This window comes from Miniopterus schreibersii (genome assembly GCF_964146895.1).
Source record: "Miniopterus schreibersii genome assembly, chromosome: 19".
NCBI classification, from domain to species: domain Eukaryota; kingdom Metazoa; phylum Chordata; class Mammalia; order Chiroptera; family Miniopteridae; genus Miniopterus; species Miniopterus schreibersii.
The window spans coordinates 5,989,987-6,017,301 of record NC_138119.1 but is presented as its reverse complement, the minus strand read 5'-3'; the positions used below and the strand labels follow the sequence as shown (position 1 = coordinate 6,017,301).

General features: G+C 51.3%; 3 protein-coding genes across 3 annotated transcripts; 2 read left to right on the top strand and 1 right to left on the bottom strand.

Annotated features, from left to right (window-relative positions):
- Positions 1 to 2,119: 2,119 nt before the first annotated feature.
- OVGP1 (oviductal glycoprotein 1) lies at positions 2,120 to 9,945 on the top strand (the record flags this gene model as incomplete). Its single annotated transcript, XM_081121871.1, has 11 exons — positions 2,120 to 2,144; positions 2,679 to 2,708; positions 3,098 to 3,302; positions 4,111 to 4,167; positions 5,887 to 6,052; positions 6,511 to 6,635; positions 7,128 to 7,236; positions 7,326 to 7,511; positions 7,705 to 7,821; positions 8,487 to 8,622; positions 9,914 to 9,945. The coding sequence occupies 11 exons, from the start codon at positions 2,120 to 2,122 to the stop codon at positions 9,943 to 9,945; spliced, it is 1,188 nt and encodes a 395-aa protein (XP_080977997.1).
- Positions 9,946 to 13,411: 3,466 nt separating this feature from the next.
- On the top strand, positions 13,412 to 21,298 carry LOC308549126 (pepsin B; the record flags this gene model as incomplete). The annotated part of the gene is made up of 9 exons (XM_081121452.1): positions 13,412 to 13,492; positions 13,885 to 14,041; positions 15,136 to 15,253; positions 15,746 to 15,864; positions 16,279 to 16,478; positions 17,879 to 18,001; positions 19,847 to 19,994; positions 20,830 to 20,928; positions 21,146 to 21,298. Exons 1-9 carry the CDS (start codon positions 13,437 to 13,439, stop codon positions 21,296 to 21,298), a joined length of 1,173 nt encoding a protein of 390 aa, XP_080977578.1. The 5' UTR covers positions 13,412 to 13,436.
- Positions 21,299 to 22,454: 1,156 nt separating this feature from the next.
- Positions 22,455 to 27,009, bottom strand: CIMAP3 (ciliary microtubule associated protein 3). Its single transcript, XM_081121456.1, has 6 exons — positions 26,898 to 27,009; positions 26,529 to 26,671; positions 25,792 to 25,887; positions 24,731 to 24,861; positions 23,975 to 24,092; positions 22,455 to 22,694 (listed from the first exon to the last, which is right to left on the bottom strand). Exons 1-6 carry the CDS (start codon positions 26,938 to 26,940, stop codon positions 22,626 to 22,628), a joined length of 600 nt encoding a protein of 199 aa, XP_080977582.1. The 5' UTR covers positions 26,941 to 27,009; the 3' UTR covers positions 22,455 to 22,625.
- Between the last annotated feature and the right edge of the window lie 306 nt (positions 27,010 to 27,315).

The window sequence follows — 27,315 nt, the reverse complement described above, 5'->3', positions numbered from 1 at the left end:
TTGACTTTGTTCAAGTCCTACTTCTCCAGTTCGCTCACGGGCCTCAGAAAGATGCGGTCAAATGCTCTGCTGAAACCAAACGGCTCCCTCCGTGCCCGTGGTCTTGCCCTCACGTCGCGGAGGGTTGGATAATACAGAAGCGGTTGCGCTGGTGTAGGGGTTTCTTCAGCAAGTCACCTGTAGGACATTTGCAAATGTCTTTTCTCATTTCATGAGAACAGGCTAAGCCCGAGAGGGGAGGGTTTTTAAGTATCCGGTTGAATGTATAAAAATTAAAAGCAGCGATTGTATTTTTTGACAGCAAGAACTCAGGAGAAAGATTGAGGACAGAGGGACGCGGCTCACGGATCCTCAGCAGGCCGCCCACTCAGCGTCTCACATTCATCGCCTGCTGGCACAGAGGCGCAGCTGCCAGCCCCTGGCACGGCCGTGGCCGAGCGAGGCGGAGGGGTCATTGCTGGGCATCGCTGCGCCGTGGCGCCCTCCTCGGCAGTACCGGTGCCTCCCGCAGGCATGAACCGCACCCGGAGGACTGGCCCCGGTGCAGCCGAACGCGCTTCGCAAGGCGAACTTGGCCCTGCGACGGGTACAGCGTTAGTCGCCCGTGCCCCTTGGCAGGAGCCTGAGCTGAACAAAGGGAGACAGTCTCTGTTAGGCAGACACCCCGTTAGGCTCTCCCAGAGCCCCAGAGAGACGCCCTCGCCCTGAACTCTCTGCACCGCCCACTGTTTTTATTCTGTGCGATCCAGGCAAACTGCTGATAGGAAAGTTCATTCCCCTGGAGCAAATCCAACCATTAGTCACTGTTATTTTTCTGTGTCATTTACCATAGTGGCCTCTGGTTAGCGCCTCGGTGACATGTGGATTAGGTGATAGTGTCAGTCCCCGAGGATGCGCGTACTGGATACACCGAGCACATCCGATTGCGGGTCCTCCATCGCTGACACTCAGATCCCGGGACCTGGGACCGACCCATGGGCCGAGGTCTTCCGTGGCAGAAAAAAGGAAACGGGTGGGTCACAAAAGCGCCTGGCGGCAGACCTGTTCTGTGTATTTCTCACCTTGCTCTGTTGTGTTTTTAAATTTTGGCTCTCAGGTATCCAGAACTGTGTTCATTATATTCCTTAGGTTCCTGACACATTCCCCCCCCCCCCCATTGGCTCATATACTGGCTCAAACGCTGTTGGCTCAAACAGAAATTCAGGCTCCGTCTTGAGAAATCAAAGAATCTGCCAACAGCGGGCCTACTTCACTGCGTGGTGGCCGCCAGTGGCTACGGAGCGATGGGCCCCCGTACCAACCTCTGCTCTCTCCTGACCCAGACGCCTCACGCACCTGATGTGCATCCCTGGGCTCAAACTGCTTTTTGTCTGATAAAGTGGAGAGTGAGCTACTTTATCGAGACCCCCCCAACCATACATATTATCTGCCTGGCGAGTGTCAACACTGGAGTGTGAGAACCCTGCTCCGCTGGGCAACTCATTTGGCCTCCCTGCCAACAGCTACCTTTCACCGAGCCCTTACTATCTGCCCAGCACTGACCTAATACTTTTCAGACGTTATCTCTTTAATTCCTCTAAAACCCTACGGAGTAAGTATGAGCTATCGTTTCCATTTCCCAAGTGTGGGAGCTGAAGCTCAAAGAGTTAAGTAGTATGCCCAAGACTATAAAACTTCTAATTGGTGACACTGAGATTCAGACTTTGGTCTGCCTGAGTCCCCAGCTGGGGCTTGAAAACTTTATAATACACTGTTTCCTAACTAATCATCTTATAACAATGGAACGGCTGCTCCCATGCATGTTTCTTTCTTACCCTCAGCCCATGTGGACTGAATACCAGGAAGAGGGACTGGCACTGCCCTGCCCTCACCCTGGCCCGTGGTGACACCCTCTCCATGCCATCGTCTGATGGAGCTTTGCTTTGTTGGTTCTGAGAGCCGGAGAGGGAGGACAGGAGGCGGTGGGGTCGCTGTGACTCTGGGGCAGCAGCCCATTAATCGCTGCCCCTGTTTCCTGTGTGTGCAGCTGGGCCAACCCGGTCCCGTCCCACGGTTGTCCCTGGGGAAGCTCCTATAAAAGGGACCCAAGCTCTAGCCTCACAACTCTCAGACCATGGACATGAGGAGACTGTTGCTGTGGGTTGGTGAGTGTGTCACTCAGTCCAGCAGGTACCAGCCTGGGCCTCAGCCTCGGGTGGTCTGGGCTCGATAGAGGTGGGACCAGACCTGGTGAAGGGCCAGAGGGCCCCAGGGAGGGGTGACCAGAGGTGATTCTCAGACCTGGCTGCACGTTAAACATTCCTATGTCTGGTTTCCACCTCTGACTAGTGAAATCAGAATCTACGTGGGGAGGAGCCAGGATGCCACTGCTTTGCAATTTGCAGGCAGGTTTGAGAGGTGCTGGCCGAGAGCTCCTGCCGGGGCTCCTGAAAGTCCTGGCTGTCCCTGTGTGTAGCACGTGTGTACACTCATAATAGTGTTTATTAGAGTGACAAGGAGCTTAGATAGCTCTGGCTCCACGGACTCAGCTTAGAGATGAGCAAATGAGTGAACAACGTGTGTCTCCACTCATGTGTCTGCCTCTGGCTTTGGTGCCGGGTTGGTGGGTGCTCTCAGGGGGCTGAGGGCATGCTGGGGTGTGCCACTCACTTTGTGTGTGATCCCTTTGTTTCCTGCAGGGCTGGTTCTGATGCTGAAACAACACGATGGTGAGGAAATTGTGCCCCCTCTCTGAGCCAGGTCATCCTCTGGCTGAGCCGTGCTCTGCGTTTAGTGTCCCCTGCATCCTTACCTTGCCTCGGTCCTGTGTCAGGGATCACTGGCCCAATCCAGTCCAGCAGAGAATTTTGTCACCTGCTGTTTGTGTCCCTCTCTGTGTGCTGGGACCCAGTCTCGAGGATCCGTTCTGACCAGGATTTCAGAAGGCATCCTTTTCTTCTGGGACCTCAGATCTCAGCAATGGGGGTCCTCGGTGTCGCATTGAGTGTGTGTGTGGCGAGGGTGGGGGGGGAGAATGTTGCAGTGGCTGTGTCTGTGAAAGCTGAGCTCCATCCCCTCCTTTGGTCTCTGCCAACTAATGTGAGCTCTCCCTTGCCAGGCGCTGCCCACAAACTGGTGTGTTATTTCACCAACTGGGCACACAGTCGACCCGGCTCAGCCTTGGTCTTGCCCAGAGACCTGGACCCCTTTCTCTGTACCCACCTGATATTTGCCTTTGCCTCAATGAGCGACAATCGGATGGTGGCTAAGGACTCCTACGATGAGAAGATCCTCTACCCCGAGTTCAACAAGCTCAAGGAGAGGTGGGTTCATATGGAATGTGAGGGTCCTAATTCCAGATTTTACGGATGGAACAGAATTAAGCATTTCCTCCTGTTATTTATCAATGTTCCTCCAATGCTTCAAAGGGGGCCTGCTCATCACAAACACTTCACAAATGCTGGCATTTTTATTGCCACTCTCCTGCAACCCCCAAGCTGTGCACCCCCAAGGGAAGGGGCAGGGTGTCCGCTATCCCTGTGCTCCAGGGGCTAGGTCAGTGCCTGGCATAGAGCTGGCACTCAGGACATGCTGGTTTAATCCTTTCTCCGCAGCTCCTGGGTTCTCTCTCTGTCCCTGCGTGAATGGCTATAGATGCACAGGACAGAAATCCCGCGCCACTGATCACAGGCTCCCTGAGGGCGGGGGGAGCCCGGCTGTCTTGCTCACTGTTGTATTTCAAGAACCTAAAGCACTCAGTGGCACATAGTAATTGCTCAATAAATATTTCTTGACTAAGAATACGAGTGAAGAGAAACATTGCACACTGTTTTTCTTTTCCTGTTCATGGGATCATTATGGGGATTGGGGGGGGAGAGGGGACTTGGGTGGACTTTGGACAGCCTGGGGCTTCCTGGGGGTGATGCCTGTGGGTTGGTTACGCTCCTCTCTTCTCCTTTGTTCCGCTTTCCTGGGCTCTGCTCTGCTCCTTCCCTCCACCTGCCCTTTCACTTTCCCTCCCTCCCACCCCCTCCTTCCCATTGTTCCCCCAAATGAAGGAAACAAGCAGTGGTGACTGCAGCTGTCCACTGGGGTGTGGACCCAGCTCACTGACTCTCTCCCACATCACAGGAACTGGCAGCTGAAAACGCTGCTGTCCATCGGCGGCTGGAACTTCGGCACATCAAGGTGAGAGTCTGCCGCCCCCATCTTCTCTCTGGGGTGGGGGGTGGAGTGAGGACAGGGCGGGAGGCCAGCGTGGCCCTGGGGAGAAGGGCTGGTGCAGACACTGTGCGGGTCCTGCCCTGGCCCTGGAATCAAGGCCCCCTGACCTCTCCTCCAGGGTGAATGAGAGAAACAGGGAAGTTTCAGCAGGTGATGGGAAAGGGGTTGGGGGGAAATGAGGGGCAAAATGGGCGTCCTCACAGTTGTCCCCTCAACCTTTCATAAGAGGCAGGGGTTTTGTCTTAAGACAGGGGAGGCATCTTGTTTAGAACAAGAAGAAACCCCCAACTTCACAGGGCCTGGGTTTCCTCACTTTGTAAATGGATGTTTATAAATATCCACCTCAAAGGGGGGGGGGGGGAGTAGCAGAAATGAAATGCCACAGTAGGGCCTTGGCACACGGTGGCTGCTCTGTGCGCACGGGACCCTCCAAGAGGCAGCGCGGAGATGAAAAACTGCCCTCGTGTTCCCTGAAGGAGCATTTCCCCAATTCCGAGGCGGAGGTCAGGGGTAGAGGCCGCGCCTGTCTCCTCGCCTGGGAGGAAGGCGCTTCAGGAGAGGGCGCCCTGGCGGCCTGGGGGCGTGAGGGTGCGCCTGTGGACCCTGGAGAGAAGACTGGGGCTGCTGGGGGGCAAGGCTCCGCCCACCCAGGCCACGCCCTCTACGACCACGCCCACCTATGGCCACGCCTCCCTCTGTGGTCACTCCCCCTGTGACCACGCCTCCCTGTGGCCCCGCCTCCCAGCTGTGGCCCCGCCTCTCCCTCCGTGGCCACGCCTCCCTCCCCCCTCTGGCAGGTTCTGAGCGCTGCACCTGTGCAGACTCTGGGCCAGGCGCTTACACACTTGTCTCGTGATTACTGGGAACACACTCAGAGCGTGGTCGTTTACCTTCCACATTTGCAGAAAAGAAAGCAGGCGTGGAGGCTTTAAGGAACTTGCAGTATTTCACGCAGGTGTTCCTCAGGGATGACCAGGCTAAGAGGGGGCAGATAGATCACGGAACCCGGGCCTGCCTCACCCCAAATCTGCTGTCTAATCACTGCACAAAGAACTAGCCCAGAATTGCTTAGAGTTCAACTCCCATAAATCAGAAGTTTTCCAATAACGTAGAAAAAGTACAAAAACCAAACAGCCAATGAACAAAAGAGCCAAGAGTCCAGAACCCCTATCAGAGCCTGGGCCTCTCGTCTGATGTTTTGCAGCCCAGGCCTAGATGAGCTCCGAGACCTTGGTGGAAATGCTGGCCCTTGCCTGGGGTTCCCTCCCTTAGTTGGGTCAGGCAAAGAATGTCCTGCTAGGACAAGTGGTAGGGACTGAATAGTTCCCCCCCTCCCCCATGAGGAACAGCAGGGGGTAGAGTGCCTGGCCTTCGGGCACCATGTGTTCTGCAGCCCTTGAGACAGCCCACTTTCCACCCAGGCGGGCACTTGTTTTGTGCCTGCTGCCCCGTGTGCCATCTGCCCAGGGCCAGGTCAAGATCTGCCACTCCCCCTTGCTGCCTGAAGCCCTATTCCTGGATACTCAGCCCCTGGTGCTGGGAGGGGGTTTGAAGAGGTTTGAGAGTTTCAAAGACCTGCCTTCCTCTCCTCTAGACACATCCCTGTGCCCTGCATGGGACAGGGGCTAAGGGACCTTGCAAGGAGGTCATGGCTCTACAGAGAGTGCCCCCATCTCCCTGCAGGTTCACCACTATGCTGTCCACATCTGCCACCCGGGAGAAGTTTATCAATTCAGCTATATCCCTCCTGAGGACACACAACTTCGATGGTCTGGACCTCTGCTTCTTGTACCCTGGGCTAAGAGGCAGCCCCATGCATGACCGGTGGAACTTTCTCTCCTTAATTCAAGTAAGGCCAGTCTGACAGCTCCCGAATCTGGAAATGATTATATTTTTATCATAATGTGGGCTCATGGCACAGGAGGAGCAGGAGGCCAAGGGCAAGGGCAGGAAAGCCCTAGAGGTGTTGGGCCAAAGAGCTGCTGAGCAGGTGCCCCTTGGTGGCCCTTTTTCTCTGTTGTATCCAGCTCTTGCTCCAGTCCTCCAGCTCAGGTGATGCCTTCTTCGGGTGTCTTCCTGGACTCCCACAGGCAGGCAGGCGGTCCGAGCCCTGTGCTCCTGAGCCAGCCTGCCACCCCTCTATGAAATCAGTTATCTCTAAAGGGCCTGTGGCCAGGGCCTGCATCTGACTCACCTTTCTGTTTCCAGAGCCTGGATCAAGGCTCCACAAACAAAGATTCCCTGGGTGGTGCTCTCTTTCCCTCACTGTTTGTCTGGTTCGCTGCATTTGCCTCTCTTACTTTGCAGGAGCTGCTGTTGGCCTTCCAGAAGGAGGCCCAGCGCAGCAGGTGCCCAAGGCTGTTGCTCTCTGCTGCTGTCTCTGGGGACCCGAAGATCATCCAAAGAGCTTATGATGTGCCCCGTCTGGGAAGGTGAGTGGGTGCTGCCTCAGAGGGCAGGCAGGGCATTGAAAGGAAGGAGGCATCTCAAGCTCAGATGCCCAGAGCTGCTCCCAAACTGTCCCTGAGCTTCCCGTGTGCCTGCGCTGGGGTAAGTGCAAGTTTGGGGACAAGGATCGGCTCCATTAGCCCCAGGCTTTCTTTAGGAGTCAGAGGGAGGTGATGTAGTACCAGCCCCCACAACATCAGCCTAGGTAGAATCTTCTGTGTAGCCCGTTGCTAGGTCTCACAAGAGAGAGTCCCATAGGCCTGGCCTCTGCCGTCCCAGAGGACAACTGTGGCAGTCTGTTCTTGTGGCACTATCTTAAGTGGATGGCACAGCTTGGACAGGGCCCTCGGGCAGGGAAGCTTGGGTGGCCAATGCGCAGCTAGTTAGCTAGTTAGCTAGTTGGCACTGTGATGATCAGACTTAAACATCTAGCTAGCCCAAACTTTATACACATTTCTTCCTCCTGCTCTCTACAGACTCCTGGATTTCATCAACGTCTTGACTTATGACATGCATGGGAGCTGGGAAAAGTTCACAGGACACAACAGCCCCCTGTTCTCTCGCCTTGGAGACCCCAAATCTGCGGTAAGAGAGGGGAGGGTCTCAGAGGCAGCCGACCTTTGCCCCCTAGCCCCGGCCATAGTAACAGGAGGGCCGTGATGTCCCACGTGCAGGCCTATGCCATGAATCACTGGCGGAAACTGGGGGCCCCCTCGGAGAAGCTCCTCATGGGGTTCCCCACCTATGGACGGACGTTTCGCCTCCTCAAGGCCTCTGAGAATTGGCTGCAGGCTGAAGCGGTGGGACCTGCGCCTCCAGGGAAGTACACCAAGCAGCCTGGCTTCTTGGCTTATTACGAGGTGACAGGAACAGGGGCCTCCGTCTGTCAGTGAAGCCTCCCCACCCGGCTTCCCCAGGCCCTCTCTGGTCCACCCTCTCCTCAGTCCCTGGCGAGGGAGCCTTAGATTCTCTATTCCTGGGCGAGGGACAGCGCGCCTGCCAGTGCTGCTCCCCGCGGCCCTTCGCGGAGCTAACCCGCCATCCTCCTGGCAGGTTTGCTCCTTTGTCTGGAGAGCGAGGACACACTGGATCGATCATCAGCATGTCCCTTATGCCCACAAGGGGGACGAGTGGGTTGGCTATGACGACCCCATCAGCTTCAGGTACAAGGTGCGGCCTGGTTCTTTCTTGATCCAGCACATAGCTTCCCCCCGGCTGCAGGAGGCCCTTGCCTGTGCTGTGCGTGTGCGTGTGCGTGTCTGTGCTCTGTGTGTGTGTGTCTGTCTGTGCTCTGTGTGTGTGTGTCTGTCTGTGCTCTGTGTGTGTGTGTCTCTCTGTGCTCTGTGTGTGTGTCTGTCTGTGCTCTGTGTGTGTGTGTCTCTCTGTGCTCTGTGTGTGTGTCTGTCTGTGCTCTGTGTGTGTGTGTCTCTCTGTGCTCTGTGTGTGTGTCTGTCTGTGCTCTGTGTGTGTGTGTCTCTCTGTGCTCTGTGTGTGTGTGTCTGTGCTCTGTGTGTGTGTGTCTCTCTGTGCTCTGTGTGTGTGCGCGCGCACTGGGTGGAAGATGAGAGGGTGAGGGTGACCCTATCCGGTGAGTCTCAGGCACACCTGAATTAATTTCCTAATCCCATCTAGTCTAATCCTTATTTTAAAGAGAAGAAATCTCGGTTTTTTCAAGGTCCCATAGCTAATAAGTGGTAGGGGCTAGATTCAAAGACAGGCTCTTCTCCTACCCATCCTGCTGTATTGCCTCCTGGGAGCCCATCTTCTGTTTTTCGCCATGGTGCCCAGTCTGGAGGTGGCCAGTATAGCAGGTTGACTGACTGCTCCCTTTGTAGGCATCTTTCGTAAAGAGAGAGCACTATGGGGGGGCCATGGTATGGACATTGGACCTGGATGACGTCAGGGGCACTTTCTGTGGCACTGGCCCTTTCCCCCTTGTCCACGTGTTAAAGAACCTCCTGCTGCAGGCTGGTAAGTAGCCATGACCTGGAAGCTGGGGTCGGAAATTGCATAAGGAGGCACTGGGTGGGTCCCTTCTGTTAGATCTCAAGGCTTTGGTGAGGCAACGTGACACTGAGAGGAGAAGATACGTTTTGACTGTTCTCAGGCGCATCTGTTTTCTAATCTTGGTTTGGATGTGTCCTCCGTCTGACCTCTCTGACCTTGGTTTTCTGTATCTGTAAAATGGGAATGATCCTATACTCCTGACATTAGTATGAGAACCAAATGAGATATGGAATGAAAACTGGGTTAGCTCCTAGTTAGCACTCAGTATATGTTAGTTTATTTCTGTTCTGTTTTTTTTCTCCTGCTTTCCTGGTCAAGGGCCAGAAAAGGAAATTAGATTTCTTTTGATATCTCTTTGATAGTAGAGACTTCCCGGGCAGTTAGGAGATGGCATGCTCCCTGATGGTTGATAATCCTCACTTTATGGTAAGGAGCCTGGGGCTCAGAAAGGTACCAGAGCTAGTCAGGGGTGGAGACGGGACCCCATCCTGATTCCTTACGACAAGCTGTCTAGAGCAGCCTTCTTGACCTCACGCTGTCCCTGGTGCCTCCTACCCCGGGGGACACAGGAGGTTTCTCCTTGAGGATTCAACAAGTAAGGACTTAGGCCTTGGGAGCAAGGTCTTGCTGAAGATGTCGTCCGCGGGGTCAATGTGAGGGTGTAAGGATAGAGAACCTGGCAGGCTCTTTCCTAGGGCCATTCACCGGGACCGAAGCAAATCCCCTGGGCGCCCACGGGTGCCTGGGGTCATGTTAACATGATGAGGTGGGGAGCAGGGCTTCCGTGTGGCGGGATTTTAATCTATGTTCTCAAGCGGGTGCGTTGTGGGATCCTTCTGTTCTGGATTTGGGGAGCAGGTACTTCTGCCCTGGAGTGGTGCTAGCCCTGCCAGTAATTATGGGGTGGGAAGAAAGAGGGAGGACTCTCACCCTTTTCTGATGATTTTCTGTAGAGTCCAGTTCAACCCTTTCACCAAAATGTTGGCTCTCATCTGCTATGAATTCTTCAAGGACTGGCCCTGGATGGCTGGCTGTGACCAAGGCACTGCCCAAAGATTCGGGGATTTTCTTCCCAGGAGGAGAGGGTGTGGCCACTGAGACCCCGAGAAAGATGGAAAATATGACTACAATCCCCAGAGGTGGGGTTGTGACCCCTACAAGGGGAGCTGCATCCTTTGTAAAGCACACTGTGGTTCTACAAGGGAAGACTGAGGCCCCTGGGGAAAACGCCATGACCCCTGTGATCCCTGAACAGATGACGATGGCCTCTGTGCATCTTCCGACTGAGACCTCTGGAGTGAAGAGAATGGTCCACGGGAGGAAGGCTGTAGCACCTGCAAAGATGTCTGTCCCCTCGGGAAAGATGACAGGGACCCCTGTTGGGAAGACAAAGACTCTAAGCGGAGAGAATTTGACATCTGAGGTGGGCACCGACCTCTGATAGGTCACTTTGGTCTTTAGATGGAAGCTGAAAACAGGATGCTACCTTCTGGCTTGTCACCTAGCTCCCAGGACACATTTCTCTTGCTTTGACAACCCCTTTGTTCCCATTGATGGAAACCATTCTGTCAACCTGACGACCCTTCCAACCAGTGTTCTCTCTCTAAAGAAAGAAAACTCAGCTGTGGATCAAGGAGCCTGAGCTCTGTTGGTGGCAGACGCTGGGGAAAGCCCTTGTCTATTCTTCCAGGTCACCTGGCAGAAGCCTCCTGTGCCCAACTATTCACAAACCTTTCATGGGGCAAAGGAGGTCCCAAAGCCACAGTGAGCTAATCTCTTCTCTGTTAAGTAAACTAGAAATAAAGAATCCATCTGAGTTCTTTGAAGTTTCTTTCTTTCTTTTAAAATTAATTTATTGGGGTGACATTGGTTAATAAAATCATATCGGTTTCAGAGGTACAGTTCTATAATACATCATCTGTATATGTATTGTGTGTTCACCACCCCAAGTTGGAAGTCACTTTCTCGAAGTGACCTGTGCAACTCAATGTCAGCTGCTCCTCTTCAAGGTCACTTTCCCCAGCTGCTGTTTTTGGAAAGAGGGAGTTGTGTGTGGCCCACACGGATGTTTTCCATTGTGGATTATGTGCTTCTCTCTCTGCTGGGAACCACCTCTCATTTTACTTTGGTCAGAACCAGAATCACTTCTAGAGAATTTTTCCATAATCCACAAGGGAGGCTGGGAGGAGGGGGAGGTTGAATCTTCCAATTATAGTCCCTGCTTGGTAAAATCTTAGCTGTCTCTGAAACAATTTCCCACCCATTCTTTCCATAAGAAGTGGTTGAGAGGAAGGGAAAACGCTATTGTTGTGTGTTTCCTGCACGCTTCTCCCAGGCCTCCTCCAGAAACATCAATTCTCACTTACTACACACTGCGATCTACCTACTTGGTGTTTTCCTGGGCATGAAGGACCCTCATAAGTTAGTACAGACACAGGATTTCTAGCCCTCCCCTTCTAGGAGACCATGATGCTCAGAGTGGGTGCCATACCTACCACCGAAGTGCAGTCTCCAAGTTCTTTTGGAAGTGCAGTCTCCAAGTTTTTAAGATAAAAGTATCAAAATAAAATTCCTGTGGGGCCAGGCACCTATCAAAAATGACTGAAACAGATGAATGATGCACCTACACACGTGTGGGTTCGTGGTCACAGGCCCATCTTGCCAACAGCACAAATCACAAATCAGTTAAGCTGCATAACAAACAACCCCAAAACATAGTGACTGACCAAACAGGCTAGACAGGGAAAGGCCAGAATGAACCCTGTGGTGTTAGCATCGGAGGTATCAGTGTGAAATCCTGGTTCTAAAAGTATATACAGATAGGTCAATAGAAAATTGATATAGAAATACAGTGTGTGTACACAAATAGATTCCTAGCTTGGACCACTGAGAGGGCCCGGAAGCAATGACATTGCAGAAGCTGTACGTGCATCTAACGCCCAGGTCTTGATTTCTAAATTTTGTTTTCCAATAAAAGGATCTGGGGATCCTTGAAGAGATGACTGATTCTTGGACTGGGGCCGAGAAGGTGCAAGAAAAGACTGGAATATCTTAAAAACGGTTTTTGTAAGTGAGGAATGCTGCCACCAGGTGGCGGCAGCACGCAGGGTTACATTTTTTACGGGGCCTGAAGGAAAGCTGGGAGTGTGAAAAAACAATTAGAACACCTTTCTGCTAAAAAGGGGACAGCAAGTCTAAATCTCTTTATGGTTAAAGTCGATAGGGTCACGCACACTGAAGCAAAGGGAGCTCGCGTGCACCAGGCCTAGAGGAGGCTGGGGTTAAGTAGAAGCTGATTCAGACAAACCAGCCCCAGCCCCAGCTCTGCTGCTCATCAACTATGCGATCTCGGGGGAATTAACTTAGCAAAGGTTACATGAAATAGGTGCTGGGACACGCACGGTGTTCGACGAGTGGGAGTTATTGTTATATCCTCTGTAGCTCTTGTTTCCCTCAAATAATTTTATTTCTATAAAGAAATTTTATATCATACCCACGAACTTGGAAACTTCTTCCGGTCTCTGCAGAGCTCAGTGGCTTCAAGGGTAGGCTCCTGACAAAGTTCCAGTAACTTCTCCCACGCCAGCTACGATTTTACTTAGAGAATCATGTTGGTAGCCGGCCATTTCCACTAATGCTTCTAAAACGCCACATGGCAGAAACGGTATATAGAAGGCATTAAGTGTGTCATTTGCTGGATTTAAAAAACTTCAACGGCTCCTTACCGTTTACAGAACAAAGTCAATATTCCTTAGCCCGGTATGGAGGGTCTGCCTTACAACCTGGTCACGTCCAGATAGACACGTAGGCCTGTCGTCCCGGAGTTCTAGCCCTGGTGCGTTGCAATCACTAACGAGGCATGTCACGAGTAATGGGTAGAATAACAGTTAAGTACCAAATACGTACTGCTTTAACACCGTATTGTAGACTCAATAGTATTCCTATTTCAGTGTTATAGGCCTTTCCATTTCAAATGGTCTCTGGAGTAGAAAAGAGTTTTCAAAGCTACAACGACATGAGGAGCCGCATTTCCTCCCCCTGCTCGCTCCATGAATACAGTCGCTACCCCTCTCACTCCTTCCACACACATTTGAATTTCTAGAGTAATCACGTGGCCTCGTAATTCAGTTACGGGCCAGTCATTCCAGCAAGAATGCAGACATTGGCAGACAAGGGCCATTTCCTGAGGATCTCTGCATTTCCAGATCTCAGTACAGAGGTGAGCGTGGAGTAGGCATTCAATAAATGTTGGCTAATTTGGGGACTGAGACATTGAAAATGAAGAGCAGAGAATCACACGTGGGAAGCTGTAGGTGAGCCCGGGCAGAGGAAGATGGAGCAGAGAGGAAGGAGGGGGTGGGTTGTAAATCTCCGAAGAGCACGTTGCCCTTTGGAGCTAAAGAGCAAGCTGTTCCGTTGTCCTGGCAGAAGTTGCCAGCACCCTTCCCAGTAGACACCGGCACCAGGATCTTTTGTCCCAAGTACACTTTACATTTGTTATCACACCCTAATCTTTAGATTCCATCAGCAAAGCCATTAATTGCTTTTTAAATAGACCACAGAGCAGACATTAAAGTCCTTCGCGCCTGCCAAAGGGAAAAACAAACAGAGGCCGTGGAAGTGTAGGGGAACGGGCTGTCCCACAGGTGGAAAAGCCCGTGTCCTAGAGACGAAAAGTGCAGGGAGATCGAGGTATAAGAGAGGGACCCAGCCTCCCTCCGTGTGTCCCAACACTTGGGTCTGTCACCGCCTCCTGTGTGTTGGTGAAAATCAGCACCATGAAGATCCTGGTCTTGGTCTTGGTTTGCCTACACCTCTCCGAGGGTGTGGAAAGGTGTGTATTAGGGTTCAGCCTCATTGTGGATCCCAGCCCAAGGGGGGCATGACAAGCTAGGGGGGAGCAAAGGGGCGCAGGTCTCTTGGAGAGGCGGTCAGATCGTCTCTTGGTACCATCAACTGAACACGCGCTGGGGGCCAAGGCTTGAAATGGATGGACGGTGGGTGTGTGTCTGTGTGCGTGTGTACGTGTGGATGTGTGGGTGTGTAAGGGTGGGTTGGGTGTATTTGTTGGTCAGAACTTGCTGAGATCCAGGACAATTTCCTGCAACAGGCTCTTTTTGAGCAGAGTACTGGAGAGGATTGAAAATGGCAGGTCAGGTCTTCGAAGAGGTTGTTTTAAGGGGACGAGGTGAAGCTCATTCTTTTTTTTAACTCTATTTTCTGCAGAGTCATTCTGAAAAAAGGCAAGTCTATCCGCCAGACAATGGAGGAGAAGGGTGTCCTGGAGGAATTCCTGAAGAACCATGGGAAGGATGACCCAGCTGCCAAGTATCGCTTCAACAATGATGCCGTTGCTTACGAGCCCATCACCAACTACTTGGACGTGAGTGAAGGCAGAGGGGGTGCCCATAACTCTTGGCTGAGAACCATTTTTAAATACTCATTTATATCCCTCATTAGCTCTGATTTGGACTAATAACTAAACCCAAGTCTCACTTTCCTATGGGAAGTATCTGAATAAATTATGAGTTGATGTTATCTAATAGGATAGTAGCGCCCTTTCGTTCCCTCGTTCCTCTCATTACTGGCCCATCTCTCCAAAGCCCTGTTTATATGGTAAAGAGATTTATAGATGTGATGTTCAACCCAGTCAAGAGACCCCGAGGAAGTCCTAGCAATGAGCTGCAGGAGAAAGAAAGAAAACACGTGCAAGGCCAGCAGGGAAAATGCCCCTTTGGAAAGATACACTGGTGTCCCCCAAAGAAAGTATTTGAATGTTCTTGAGGCTGCAATGTCTGCTCAGGGCATCCCAGCTTACTGGCGTCCTGCGGACTGTCCTTAGTGAGATGTTACACAGAGCGTCAGAGATGGAAGGCTCTTCAGGGGCCTCACATTTTCCAGATGGAGGAATAGAGGCGGGTAAGTGACACGACTGGCCCACATTCACTTAGAACTCAAACTGCCCCTCGGTGGAATTCTCTTCTTGCTTTTCACGAGACCGCTCACCTTAGACACCCTAGCACCCTTTGCTAGAGTGAGGCCAGGAGGGAGGAGAGTGGTGGTGGAAGCATCTAGCACTGGAAGAGAAGGGGAGGGGTGTGTGTGTGTGAGGGGGGGTTGGGGGGAGAGTGGATGGATACTTGGAAAGGAGAAAAGAGCGACTGCTTCTCCAACTTTGGGTGTTCTGTCAAGCACGGCAAATCCATGGCGATACCACCTTACTGCAAAGCAGAAAACACATTTAGAAGAGGGTATTGTCTTGCAAGACTGTCTCAGCTGGTCAAAGGCTAACAATTAGGAACAAAAATGTAAAACATTGAGAGGAGCTGGCTCCACATGGGGGGGGGGGATTGTGGGAGAAGCCTCTTACTCCCCTGAGAAAATTAGGCAAAATGTGACTCCCAGGGGGTCAACTTCTTGCCCATCCTTAGGACAAGGCTAAGCTGCTTGATGAGGTGGACAACCCTTTCTCTGCAGGCTTTCTATTTTGGGGAGATCAGCATTGGGACACCACCCCAAAATTTCCTGGTTCTCTTTGACACGGGCTCCTCCAACCTGTGGGTGCCCTCCACCTACTGCCAGAGCCAGGCCTGCTGTGAGTATACCTGTCACCACCTGCCCATGACGGGGGCAGAGTGAGGGGGGACCCAGGCTCGTAATGTCAAGTCCAGGGCTCTTGGTGCTTAGCCATGGTCTCATCCTTCTTAAATGAGGAACCTCTAGAAATCTTGCCCTCAGCCTGCATTTCAGCGACAGTTCTGGAGACAGACACCAGAACTAGACTAAAACTTCCACTTCTTGCCGCATTGCCCCTTTCCCTCTGCTCTCTCCAGTGGGCCACAATCCCTGACACTTTTGAAGGGATCCGTCCCTCAGGGAATGAAGGATTGGAAGGATTCGGGCAATGTTTGTTGCCCAAGGGGACAGGCTTTTCTGGGCCTGACCCAGCTTGTCTGTATTACGAAGGCTCTGAGGCCGAGCCCCATCCTAGACTTGGTCTGATGATCGCAGGCCATGAGGGAAAGTTTCCTCCAAGCCTTTTGGGTGACAGTGAATGACGCTTATATTTCCTTCTGTCTTTCCACAGCCAATCACCACAGGTTCAACCCCAGCCTGTCCTCCACCTTCAGGAACAACGGACAAACCTACACACTGTCCTACGGGAGCGGCAGCCTGAGTGTGGTCCTGGGATATGACACCGTGACTGTGAGTGATGTTCTCAGAGCCTACAGGGGTCTATGGGGGGCTCCCATTTCTAGAACTTAAGCTCTCAGAGAAATCCATGATCACTAGTTAGGTACAACCTTCCCAGTTTCTCTGTTATTCTTGCACATGGATAGTTCAATATAAAACCAGTCACTACCCATGGAAATGGAAACTAGAACTCCAGAAAATACCACTTCTGCCTCCCCAGCACCCCCACTGTTTTTCTTAAAACACATGTGGTTGGGCGACGCTCTGGCCTTTTCACCTTCCACACCCACGCCCGTGAGTGAGTTCAGCACGAAGGAAGCCAACTGCTCTCCCCAAGGGAAGTTCTAGATTCCAGAGCCTGGGCACCTATGTCCATGAAGGATTCGTCCACATGAATTGCTCAGCTCCTCTGTCTGCTCGCCCCAGGTTCAGAACATCGTCGTCAATAACCAGGAGTTTGGCCTGAGCGAGAATGAGCCCAGCAGCCCCTTCTACTACTCCGACTTTGACGGGATCCTGGGGATGGCCTACCCCAACATGGCCGTGGGCAATGCCCCGACGGTCATGCAGGGGATGCTGCAGCAGGGCCAGCTCTCCCTGCCCATCTTCAGCTTCTACTTCTCTCGGTAAGAAGCCGTGTCCCGGGAAGAGCTCAGCAAGCGAGGCTCCGTGGGCCTTTGGACAATTCACCATCAGGCGGGGCTCAGGGGATGAAGTTTTCTGACTCAATGAACAGAACTTGCTATTTATAATCCACATATGTCTGAAAATTTATAATCATGTTTGGGGGGAGGATTTTCTTTTAAATGCACTGGAAAAAATTTTAAGTATGGCCATAAACCATATGATGACTCTTTTCTAAAAAAATAAGCAATAGGCCCTCGATATTTGCTCAGTAATCCTGGAGGTTGCTGTAATAGACTGACACAGCTGTAGAGCCGTAGAAAAGCCCATGGACTTTTACCAGTGAAGAGCACAATACTGAGATGGTAATTATAACAGCACCTCTGGCTTTATGAAGGGTTCTTGTAGCAGTGACTCCAAATGATGGTAATGAGATGGTAATTATAATGACACCTCTGGCTTTATGAAGGGCTCTTGTAGCAGTGACTTCAAATGGCATCTTAAAAATCCTAGTATTAGCCTCATTTTGCCAACCTGGAAATGGAAGCTCGAACAGGTTGTGAATGTTGAGAAAGGTCACCCATGGTGGGTGTAAAACTGAGACTCAAACACAAATATTTTCATCTGAAATCCAGTGTTTTTCTTACTCCATCTGGCCTTGAACTTCTGTGACATGCTTCACTCCTTTTTCCTACACACATGATCCTCAGGGAACCTGAAGTCCAAATGTCTTCCTTCTATGACTGGCAGGTGCAGGGTAGTGAAAGCAACAGGCCTATATCCTCTTAACATCACCTAGTGGCCAACTGACCAGGACAGTAGCAGCCCCATCATAGTACCCTTGTGATCTCTGTCAGGCCCATTCCAGGTACTCTCAGAGGGATTTCTCACTTTGTCCCAGGCAGGGTTTCTCTGGGATACTTTTTAAAAACACACACACATTTTAATTGATTTTTAGAGAGAGAGGAAGGGAGAGGGAGAGAGAGAGAGAAACACCAATGAGAAACATCATTGATCGGCTGCTTCCTGCACTCTCCCTACTGGGGATCGAGCCCACAACCAGGGCATGTGCCCTGATGGGGAATCAAACCAGTGACCTCTTGGTTCATGGGTCAATGATCAACCACTGAGCCATGCCGGCCGGGCTCTCTGGTATACCTTTATAGTTTCTTTTCTGGTGCCTGGTTTCCAATTCCATCTTCTTTATGGGCATGGTCTGTGTTTCCAATTCTCTGATACTTTGGGTGCTTCTCGGAGAATTTCCTTTCCACGGTACCTTGAGCCAGGCGAAGTCTGAAGAACATCTCCTCCTTCTGCGGCACCCCTGTGTAGGAGGGAGGGAAGGTGGGGGGAGTTTCCATTTGTGTTATGGAAACTCATGTTTGTCTACATTTCTTTTCAGCCAACCAACCCATCAGTATGGTGGGGAGCTCATCCTGGGAGGTGTGGACAACCGACTTTATTCGGGTCAGATTGTCTGGGCCCCGGTGACCCAGGAACTGTACTGGCAGATCGCCATTCAGGAGTAAGTAGAGAAGTAGAGAGTTCCCGTGGATTATGGACACTCATGGGGCGTTTCTCCAGCATGACAATATTTCCTGTTCCTGTCACAGCTTTCTCAGAGAATCCCCAAACCCTCAGGCTGAGAGAGGCTCTGGCGTCTAGCTTTTGACTGAATCTTTTGACCTGGTCACCGAGCCTCGTCATGATAGCAGATCGGTCCATTCCTAGGCGCTGGGTGCCTCTGTCTTCATTCTTGGAAGTTTCATGATCCCAGCTGACATCATCTTTACCGCTTCCATCATCAGGAAGAGGAATAGCTGTCATTAAGGTCCTCTATGTGCCAGAGACTATGCTAAATACTTTACGTAGAGGAGTGCACATGATTTCCACAACAACATAAGGGGGTCAGCAGTGTATTTCATTCTATAGATAAAGAAACCACGGCTCAGAGGTTAAGCAACTTACCCAAGGCACGCCTGTCACAAATTTCAAAATCCGAGCACAAGTGTATCTAACCCCAAAGCTCATGATCATGAATCAGTTATGCCACTGCTCAAGGTCTTCAAAAGTTCTCCATCGCATGCAAATTGAAGACAAAACTCCTTGGGCCTCTGCTCAAGACCATACGTAAGCAAGGCTCTGCCCATGAATACAGCCTCTCACTGCTCCCTGATCTGAAGCATAGACTTCAGCAAGTCCTTGCAGCCTGCCATGCCTTTCTTGCTTCTTTACTTTTGAATATATCTCCTGATGTGTGACTCCTCTCCCCTGTGCTTACTCGAATTTTGGGCATCCTTCAGAGTCTGGATTAATTCCTACCTCCTCCAAAAAGTCTTCTCAGGGGGCTCAGTCCACAGTGATATCTCTCTCTCTCTCTCTCTCCCCCACCCCTTATCTCTCCTGTAGTATTTATCTGTGCTCCTGTCTCAATTTCTATGTCCTAATCATTGGGTAAGACTCTGGGAAATGGCCCAATGTGCAAGAGAGAGGGGTAAGAGCTTGGCATGTCTGGGGACTAGTTGAATGTGCTTGGAATAGAATTGCCTTTTTCTCATCCTTTTAAAAGCATCACTTTCTCAGAAAAATCCTTGCCTGACCCCCCCCCCCCCGACTAGATCAAGTCCCCTCTTCTCAGGCACAGAGCATTCCCTTCATGGCACTTGTTGGAGCTGCATCATTTGTGTATTTTCGTTAAGTGTCCGGCTTTTCCGCTAGACTGTGGTATCTGTCTCGTTCGCCACCGTGTCTCCAAGCACCTTGGCTTATGGACAGCACCAAACACACGCATGTGGAATGAAGAGGAAAGGTTGAGCAGCAGAAAAAGCTGGGCAAGGAATCGGGGCCGAGTCACGTGGGACTTTAAGTCCCACAGTATGGAGTTTATTAGCTACTGCCTCATGGCGTTAGTCATGGTTTAATGCACTATGTTGCCTCATCTCTATTAGAATAAGCTCCTTAAAAATAGTAAGTACAACTCACCCCCTCCTGATATCCCCTTAAGCCCTGTAAGAGTGTTTGGCTCGTGGTAGGTACTCAAAATGTACTTATTAATTGATTTCAAGCCATGACTGTGTTTGGGACATGTGTGGGGAACCATACAAGTACATACAGGTAGATTAAGGAAGATCCAGTTCCTGCCTTCCAAGAGCTTTCAGCCAGAGCCGGAGGGGTTGCCAGGCCAAGACTGAGGCTATCACGCCAGTGATCACAAAGACACGAAAGCATTGCCGGGGCAGAGGTGTTAAGGGGTGGCCTGGCTTCCTGGAAGAGCCAGACGCTGAAGCTGCAGGGTTGGTGGATGAGGGGGGGCATGAACCATGTCTGCGGCAGAGGCTCCTGACTCTCTCTGTGCTGGTGTCCCCCTCAGGTTTGCCATCGGTCACCAGGCCACTGGCTGGTGCTCCCAGGGCTGCCAGGCCATCGTGGACACGGGCACCTTCTTGCTGGCTGTCCCCCAGCAGTACATGGGCTCCTTCCTGCAGGCAACAGGAGCCCAGCAAGCTCAGAATGGTGATGTGAGTAACCAGAAGCCACGGGTGTGTCTGCACGGCCAGGCAGCCTCCACATAGGAGCCCAAGCTCGGGCAATGAGTTCACGGGAAGGAGGAGGGAGGGCTGGGTGGGCACCTGAGTCCCTGGCAGGACAGATCACGTGGGGACACAGCATGGCACATCAGCATGAACCCTCAATGCAAGGAAGGGTAAGGGGACGAGTAATACCGGCTCCATCCAGACGGTGACTGTGGGCTCAGCGGTTGTCAGGAGGTGCTATTAATCCATCGCAGGTCCTAGGAGCACGTCAGCTTGGTCTGGCCACTGTCATTTGACTGCACTGTCATCAGGGCCCAATGCATTTTTCCATTCCACGGGGTTTCTGTCTTCACTAGGAATACACCTTTGGGTTTTACCAAGAAGCCTCCTGTCCCCACCCCTCCTCCCTGTGTACACATATCCGTAGTTTGCTTTTCCCTGAATGCGAGAGCAGGGGCCCAGACGAAATCCTGGTTCCTCGGGGTGGGGTGGGGGAGTGCGGGTGTGCGTGTGCATTTCTACACCTGTATATCCATGCCTTTTCTCTGTAATTTGTACTTTCTGAGGTTAGAAATTGTATTCTGGAATGAGCCCAACTCCTTTTGACCATATTGATACAACCAAAGCCTAAGGGCTGAGATGCATTTAAGGAGAGGACTCAAGAAGCAGGAGTGTCTGGTCAGAGTTGTACCTGGGGGTGGGGCCTTGCTGTCCAGGCTCTGGAAGAGCCTCTGCTGGAAGGTCAGGAAGAGAGTCTCATAGGAAAAGGGGGTTCGGCCCCTCGTCGGGGCTCTACAGCGTTGCCTTTTCTGTCTCCCAGTTCGTGGTCGACTGCAACTCCGTGCAGAGCCTGCCCACCATCACCTTCACCATCAGCGGGTCCCAGTTCCCTCTGCCTCCCTCTGCCTACGTCTTCAACGTACGTAGTCACTCCCAGGCTCCCCGGCTATGTGACTGGATGGGCCCCACAGCTGTCCCGAGTCCCAGCTCACATCTGGGCAGCCATGGGGAGCCCCCAGGGGCAGGGCTGAGGGTGGCCAAGGGTTCAGAGGCCCCAAGGAGTGCCATGGAACATAAGGTGGGGGGAGGTCTCTACGGTGTCACTGGTTATACACGCACGTCCTCCGTCTCCTTAGGACAATGGCTACTGCAGGCTGGGGATTGAGGCCACCTACCTGCCCTCCCCCAGCGGGCAGCCGCTGTGGATCCTGGGAGACGTCTTCCTCAAGGAGTACTACTCCGTCTACGACATGGCCAACAACAGGGTGGGCTTTGCCTTCTCGGCCTAGACAGCGGAGGCAGCCCGCACCCTGCCCGCAGGACGCTGCGGCGGCCGACGTGCCCGTGGACTGGCCGCGGCCTTCTAACTGTCCTGACCCCTTCTGCTCACCGTCTTACTTCCCACAGCCAATAAATCAGGGAACTCCGAACGTCTCTGAAGTTCCTTCCAAGGCGTCTTTTTGTGTGTGTTCTGCTTTCAGTCATTTATTCGAAATGGAAACTTAGCGGCGGCGGTGTCAGGGGATCTGCTCACTGGCCAGCGGGCGAGGACCCAGGGGAGCGGGTCTGTGGGAGGACTCGTGGGCTCTGCGGGAGGCCCTGGACCCAGGTCACCGCCCCTCCCGGCAGCCTCCCTCCAACACTTCTCTCTGAATATTCTGGAAAAGAACATGATCCAGACTTCTCCCCGACTTAGGAATGTTAGAGAGAAAAAGAAACCTTAGCATTTCAATAGGCGCTCTGAAGGCCGAAATCTGATCAGAAACAGCTGGGGGGTTTTTGTTTGTTTTTTATGGAGGGGAACCGCATATATTTACACATATATACATATATATGGATAAATATATGTGTGTGTGTGTATATATATATAAAATCCTCACCTGAGAATATGCTTTTATTAATTTGTGAGAGAGAGAAACATCACTCAGTTGCCTCCTGTACACTCTATGACCGGGAATCGAACCTGTAGCCTGGGCCTGGGCCTTGACCTGGAATCAAATGGCATCCTTCTGATGCACCCAAAGCTCCAACCACCTGAGCCACCCGGCCAGGGCAACTACCCTTCTACTCTTGAGATCCCACACCCCGGCTTTTCATGGCTCTGAGCACAGCAGCCTGGAGAAAGGTGAGATGATGGCCGGGGAACACTTTTCACTTAAAAAAAAAAATCTACCTGACCTTCCTTTTTGGGTTTTGAAGTGTATGGCACCATCTTTCCCACAGCCCCAAAGCCGTACTCAATTCTATTTCATCCATGTCAATGGCAGAAGAATATCACTAATTTGATTTCCCTTCCAACTTGAATTGATTGTGTTCAGTCAAATCCTGTGCTGAAAATTCAGACTGATCGATGAATGGTTCGCAGTGTTTGCCACCCCACTGAACACGCAACAGGAACCCCCAGACCCATCTAAGCAGGAATACAACGAGCCAGCACGTGGAAGAGAAGGTTCTGAACTGTCTTTATGCTCTCACGTGGTGGTCACGAGCCCTTGCCCCTCCCCGGGCCCCGTGCTGGCAGACAGGGGACCACAGCGGGGCAGAGGGAGAAGAGCAGCTCTGTCCATCCAGGACATCCTGCGGCCAGGGGGAGCCTGTGAGCGAAGGCCCAGCTTCTCAATCGTAGAACAAGCTCAAGTAGGCCAACCGGTTCCGGTGTCTTCTGAAGTCCTTGTCAGTGGGCAGCTGCAACGAAAGAATGTTGTCTCAGACCCGATTCTGATGAGAACCCTCTGCCTCTGATCTTCCTGGCTGTGCAAAATGAGCTGCCCGCTGCAGCTTTTGTGACCTAGCTAAACCCCAGCCCACAGCTGTCTAGCCTCTAGCCTCAGTCAACTTTTTAAAAAGTTTTTTATATGTATATATATATATATAAAATACATATATAAAATTTTTTTTAGAGAGAGAGGAAGGGAGAGAGAAAGAAACATCGATGTGAGAGTGTAACCCTCCTGCATGCCCCCTACCAGGGATCAAGCCTGCAACTGGAGCATGTGACCTGACCAGGAATTGAACCGGCAACCTTTAGACCAGGAATTGAACTGGCAACCAACTGAGCCACACTGGCCAGGGCTGATTCTCTCAACTTTTGCACTTACAGTGACTCTTTGTCATCTTACTCTGGTGTCTATCATGTTAAGAATTATTTTTTATTTGGTAAATCTCTAAGAGTTAGCTGGCAAACTCCTTGAAAACACAGATTATATGTTTCATTCTTGAATGTTACCTATAGGCCCTAACACGATTATACTGATACATCAGGCGTTTAATAAATATTCATGAAATTAATGCAAAATTCCATTAGGAAATAAAAGGCACCTTTGGGATTATGACAGCTAACATGGATTGAGCATTTATTATGTTGTAGATACGGTGTTAAATGCTTTTCTACCTTATCTTAATCTTTACAACCTTATCAGATTGATTCTATTATTGTACTCATTTTAAAGAAAAGAAAACTGAGGCTTGGAAAAATTTGTGGACTTGTCCAAGATCACACAGCAAGTAAGTACTGGAGCTAGGATTTGAACCCAGGCAGTCTGTCCTGGCAATCCATGCTCTTGCCAGAATGTTCTACAACCCCCTGATGATCTAATACTCAAGGGGTGTGATGGAAAGAGCAGGGGCCTAGGAGTCACAAGACCTAGATTCATGCTGTGTAGCCTGCACAAGTGGCTTAATCCAACTGAGTCTCGATTCCCTCTTCTATCATATACAGATAATTTTCCTGTACCTACCACAGATTACTTGAGGATTAAATAAGAAAATGTAACTTTTATGCAGTCATGCACACCTTTAAAAATCTAATACAATTGCTCAACTTTCTCCCCGAATCCCCATATGCATATACACACAAAATTGTACATATAATTTGGGGGGGGGGGGGCAGGACTTTTTAAAGCTCATTCACAGACTCCCAGTTAGGAAGAACCAGATGGTGTTAGGAAGATGCCCCGTCTTATTACCTCAGCTTTTATGGTTCTTTTCTGTAGACATGGAACCTGAGCCCAATCTGGAGATCCAAATTTCATTGGCCAGGTAACTTTTGGGGGTGGCTTTATCTCTGGGTTGTACGTGCCAGGGCTGGAAATAAAAATATGTGACATGATGTCTATGAGTTAGTGACCATTTGGGAACCCCATCCATCAGTATCAGAGCTGTCCCTGAACCAGGTCTAACTTCCTGATAAAAGGCAACAGATTGACCAGGTTTTTAATGTTGGTTCCTTCGCCTGTTAATGTATTTCTAATTAGGTATTCGTGTGAAAGATATCTAGTCTTGACATCCAGCTAAGGTAAAAATTGACTCTAATTTTAAAAATATTTCTGCAATTCTGCATCTTAGCTGAGAGGCCAGATCCCAGGAGTGGTGGGTGTTAAGAGCAATCTACCACAGTGATGAATTAGTACTGCCCACCATTTGAAATGGGATAAAAGTGCTGGGATAATTCAATCTATCAGCAATCTAGGGACAGCAGAGCAGAACCAGTTAAATTTTCTTGACAGTGGGATTATTTTATAGCTGCTTTTGTTCGTGATTGCTTTGTCTTTTGGTGTAGACACATTTATAAATATTTATTTAATGAATCACGATGATTTTCACTTCTATGATGCCAGAGATCTGGAAGGCAAGAGGTGGAATCTGAAAGATGAGTGGCTCTTTAGCTGTCCTTCCTTTCTTATCGCTCTCTGTGGAAGTGCCCCAGAAAAGAGGAGACATACCCAGGATAACACATGTCCTTTGAGCATGTCCTAAATCGAGGCAACATGGCATTAAATGGAGCAAAACTTTGTTTGTGTTTTTGTTCCTGAAGACTGACTGACTGGTACGTGCCTGGATGAGGTGTCGCATCCTGTTTCCAAGAAAAAGACCAGTACGTTAGAGGGTGACACACAGGTATACACATATAAAGCTTTCTAAGTAAACAAAACAAGCAAAAGCCAAACCAAGACAGAGTCATCCTCTCCCTGTTCATGTATCAGCTACTGTTTGACCCCCTCAAGCTACAGAAGTAGGCCTACCATAGGTAGAGAGCCAAGGCACGTGCGGGTCAACTGCCTGAAGGTACCTAATGCTTCAGTTGCAGGAATCAACCTAAGCTGGGTGGAGAACCAAGTTAACTCGGTGCAGCTGCTACCCTCCATCCCACTCGGAGACCGTGTCAGCAAAGGGCCCACGAGATTAGGATGCTATACTGAAAACGTTCAGACTTGAAATCCAATGACACAAAAGGATGGAAAAGTTGGAATTTGGGTTTTTCTAATCCTCACACGGGGTTATGTTTGTTGATTTATTGATTTTAGAGCGAGGAAGGGAGAGAGAGGAAGAGGGAGAGAGAGAGAAGCATCCATCTGAAACCTAGGTATGTGCCCTGACGGGGAATCCGGCAACCTTTCGGTGCCCTGGATGACGCTCCAACCCACTGAGTCACACTGGCCGGGGTGGAATTTGGTTTTTAACTGAGAGGATAACCCAATGCATACAACAAAGCTTCCAGTATTTTAACATCAGGTGTCTCAGTGGGCAACGAAACTGACTTGGTACCACTTCTCCTGAGCATTGTTTCCCATTCTCCCAGGACGCTCACACACACATCTGCAATGCTAACGCCCAAGCTTTTCAGATAGGCTTAATGGCTTTTGAATAAATTGCCTATAATTCTTGAATTTCAGAGCCTACTATTTAGGTAACCTCCCACTCACTGCTCTGTGCTCCCAGTGCAAATACACACACCACCACCACGGATCACACGAAAATTTAAGCACATCCAACCATGTCTAACCTTGGCTTGCTTAAACCTCACGGATGTTCTGGCTCCCAAAGTATATCCTTTTATACTGGTCGGGATCTTGGAGAGGTTGTACACCCAGTCATACCTCTTTGGGTAGAACATATTAAAAAAATAAACAAAGAAAGAAAAAAACAGAGAACGTTATAGTCATCAAAAACAGAGTGAACTTAGAATGGTCTTATTTGAATTTTCTCTGCAAAAGTTGCTCTCTCTTGACTCCTCTGAGTCAAGACCATGGGAACAATGACATAAGGAACAGGTACTCTGCTGCGGGATGTGCCTGGATAGGCAGAGTAAGTGACATTTCTATGCCTTCCAGTGAATCCAGCCCCCTGCGCCACAGAGCTGAACTTGCTCTAATGCAAGTGTGTCTGACTTTTATATCATAAACCCACCTACCAGCACATCCGCAATCCAGGTTTGGATTAACGGCAGGATAACTGGCTTGGCTCACAAGTCTGTGGAGGTGGGAATGGAGTGGGGACTATCCTGTTAACCATATGAAGCAAAGCCTTGCGTTTTTTTTTGGGGGGGGGTGCGGGTTGGAAGCAGGGAGCAATGGTCCTTTAGCTCTGACATTGACCCTGAGGGCTGGTTGCAAAGAACAAAAGCCCTTTCTCATGCTGGGACCCTGAGGGCCACAGAGTCGGAGATTTTCTTTCACTAAAGGGGGCTGTCTTTAAATAGATGGGGAGCGGGGAGCCACCTCGGGGAAGGTGAGTACTCACACTCTCGGTGCCGTAACATCCAGGCCCTCTGTGGGGTGCTCCCCTAATAGGCATAAACTTGTTCCCCAAAAAGTTGTGGGGGTGGAAGTGAGGGAAGATCTTCTTCTGCTGACACGTTCCAAAGTGGTAGTGAACCAGCGATTCTGAGGGTCCAGAAAGAGCAGAAACTCCGCGTGAGGGGTCTAAGTGGGAGCTTGGGGGGGGGGAGGACTTGGGGGTGGATGTGGAGAGGCGGGGCAGAGGAGCTCTTAACACACACCAGGCCCCAGTGCCAGAAGGGGACCGGCCTGCGTTTCCTGCCCTCGGCCTTTCCCAGCCCCCCGGGCCCCCTGCGCCCTACTCCTCCCGCTGGGCCGCAGCCCCCCTCACCCGCTCGGTTGAAGCGCATCGCGTTCCCGGTCCGGGTTTGCATTTGTGTACCGCGTTGCCAAGGGAACGGACGCGCGCGGGCCCCGCGGCGTGGCTCCCAGCGCGCCTGCGCGGCAAGGGAGGCGGCCGCGCGGAGGGAACCCGGGGGCGGGGCCTGGGGCGGGGAGGGCGGGGCCTGGGGCGGGGAGGGCGGGGCCTGGGCGGGGAGGGCGGGGCCTGGGCGGGGAGGGCGGGGCCTGGGGCGGGGCTGGGGGAAGGTGGCCGGGCTGGGCCCGCGGCTGCAGGGGCTCCGGGGGAGGGCTGGGCCCAAGGGTTTTGGAAACTGGGCCATCGGGAATGTGCTGAGGACAGAGGGGACACGGGCTCAGAGTGCCTGGAAATTCGGGCCACTGGGCTCAGGGACTAGGAGGTGGGCTCC

Coding starts and splice junctions, on each gene's coding strand:
- CIMAP3 (XM_081121456.1), bottom strand. CDS start 26,940: ATGCAAACCCGGACCGGGAACGCGATGCGCTTCAACCGAGCGG. Junction 26,672..26,897: donor GATGCGCTTCAACCGAGCGG/GTGAGGGGGGCT, acceptor CTGGACCCTCAG/AATCGCTGGTTCACTACCAC. Junction 25,888..26,528: donor GATGTTACGGCACCGAGAGT/GTGAGTACTCAC, acceptor TTCTACCCAAAG/AGGTATGACTGGGTGTACAA.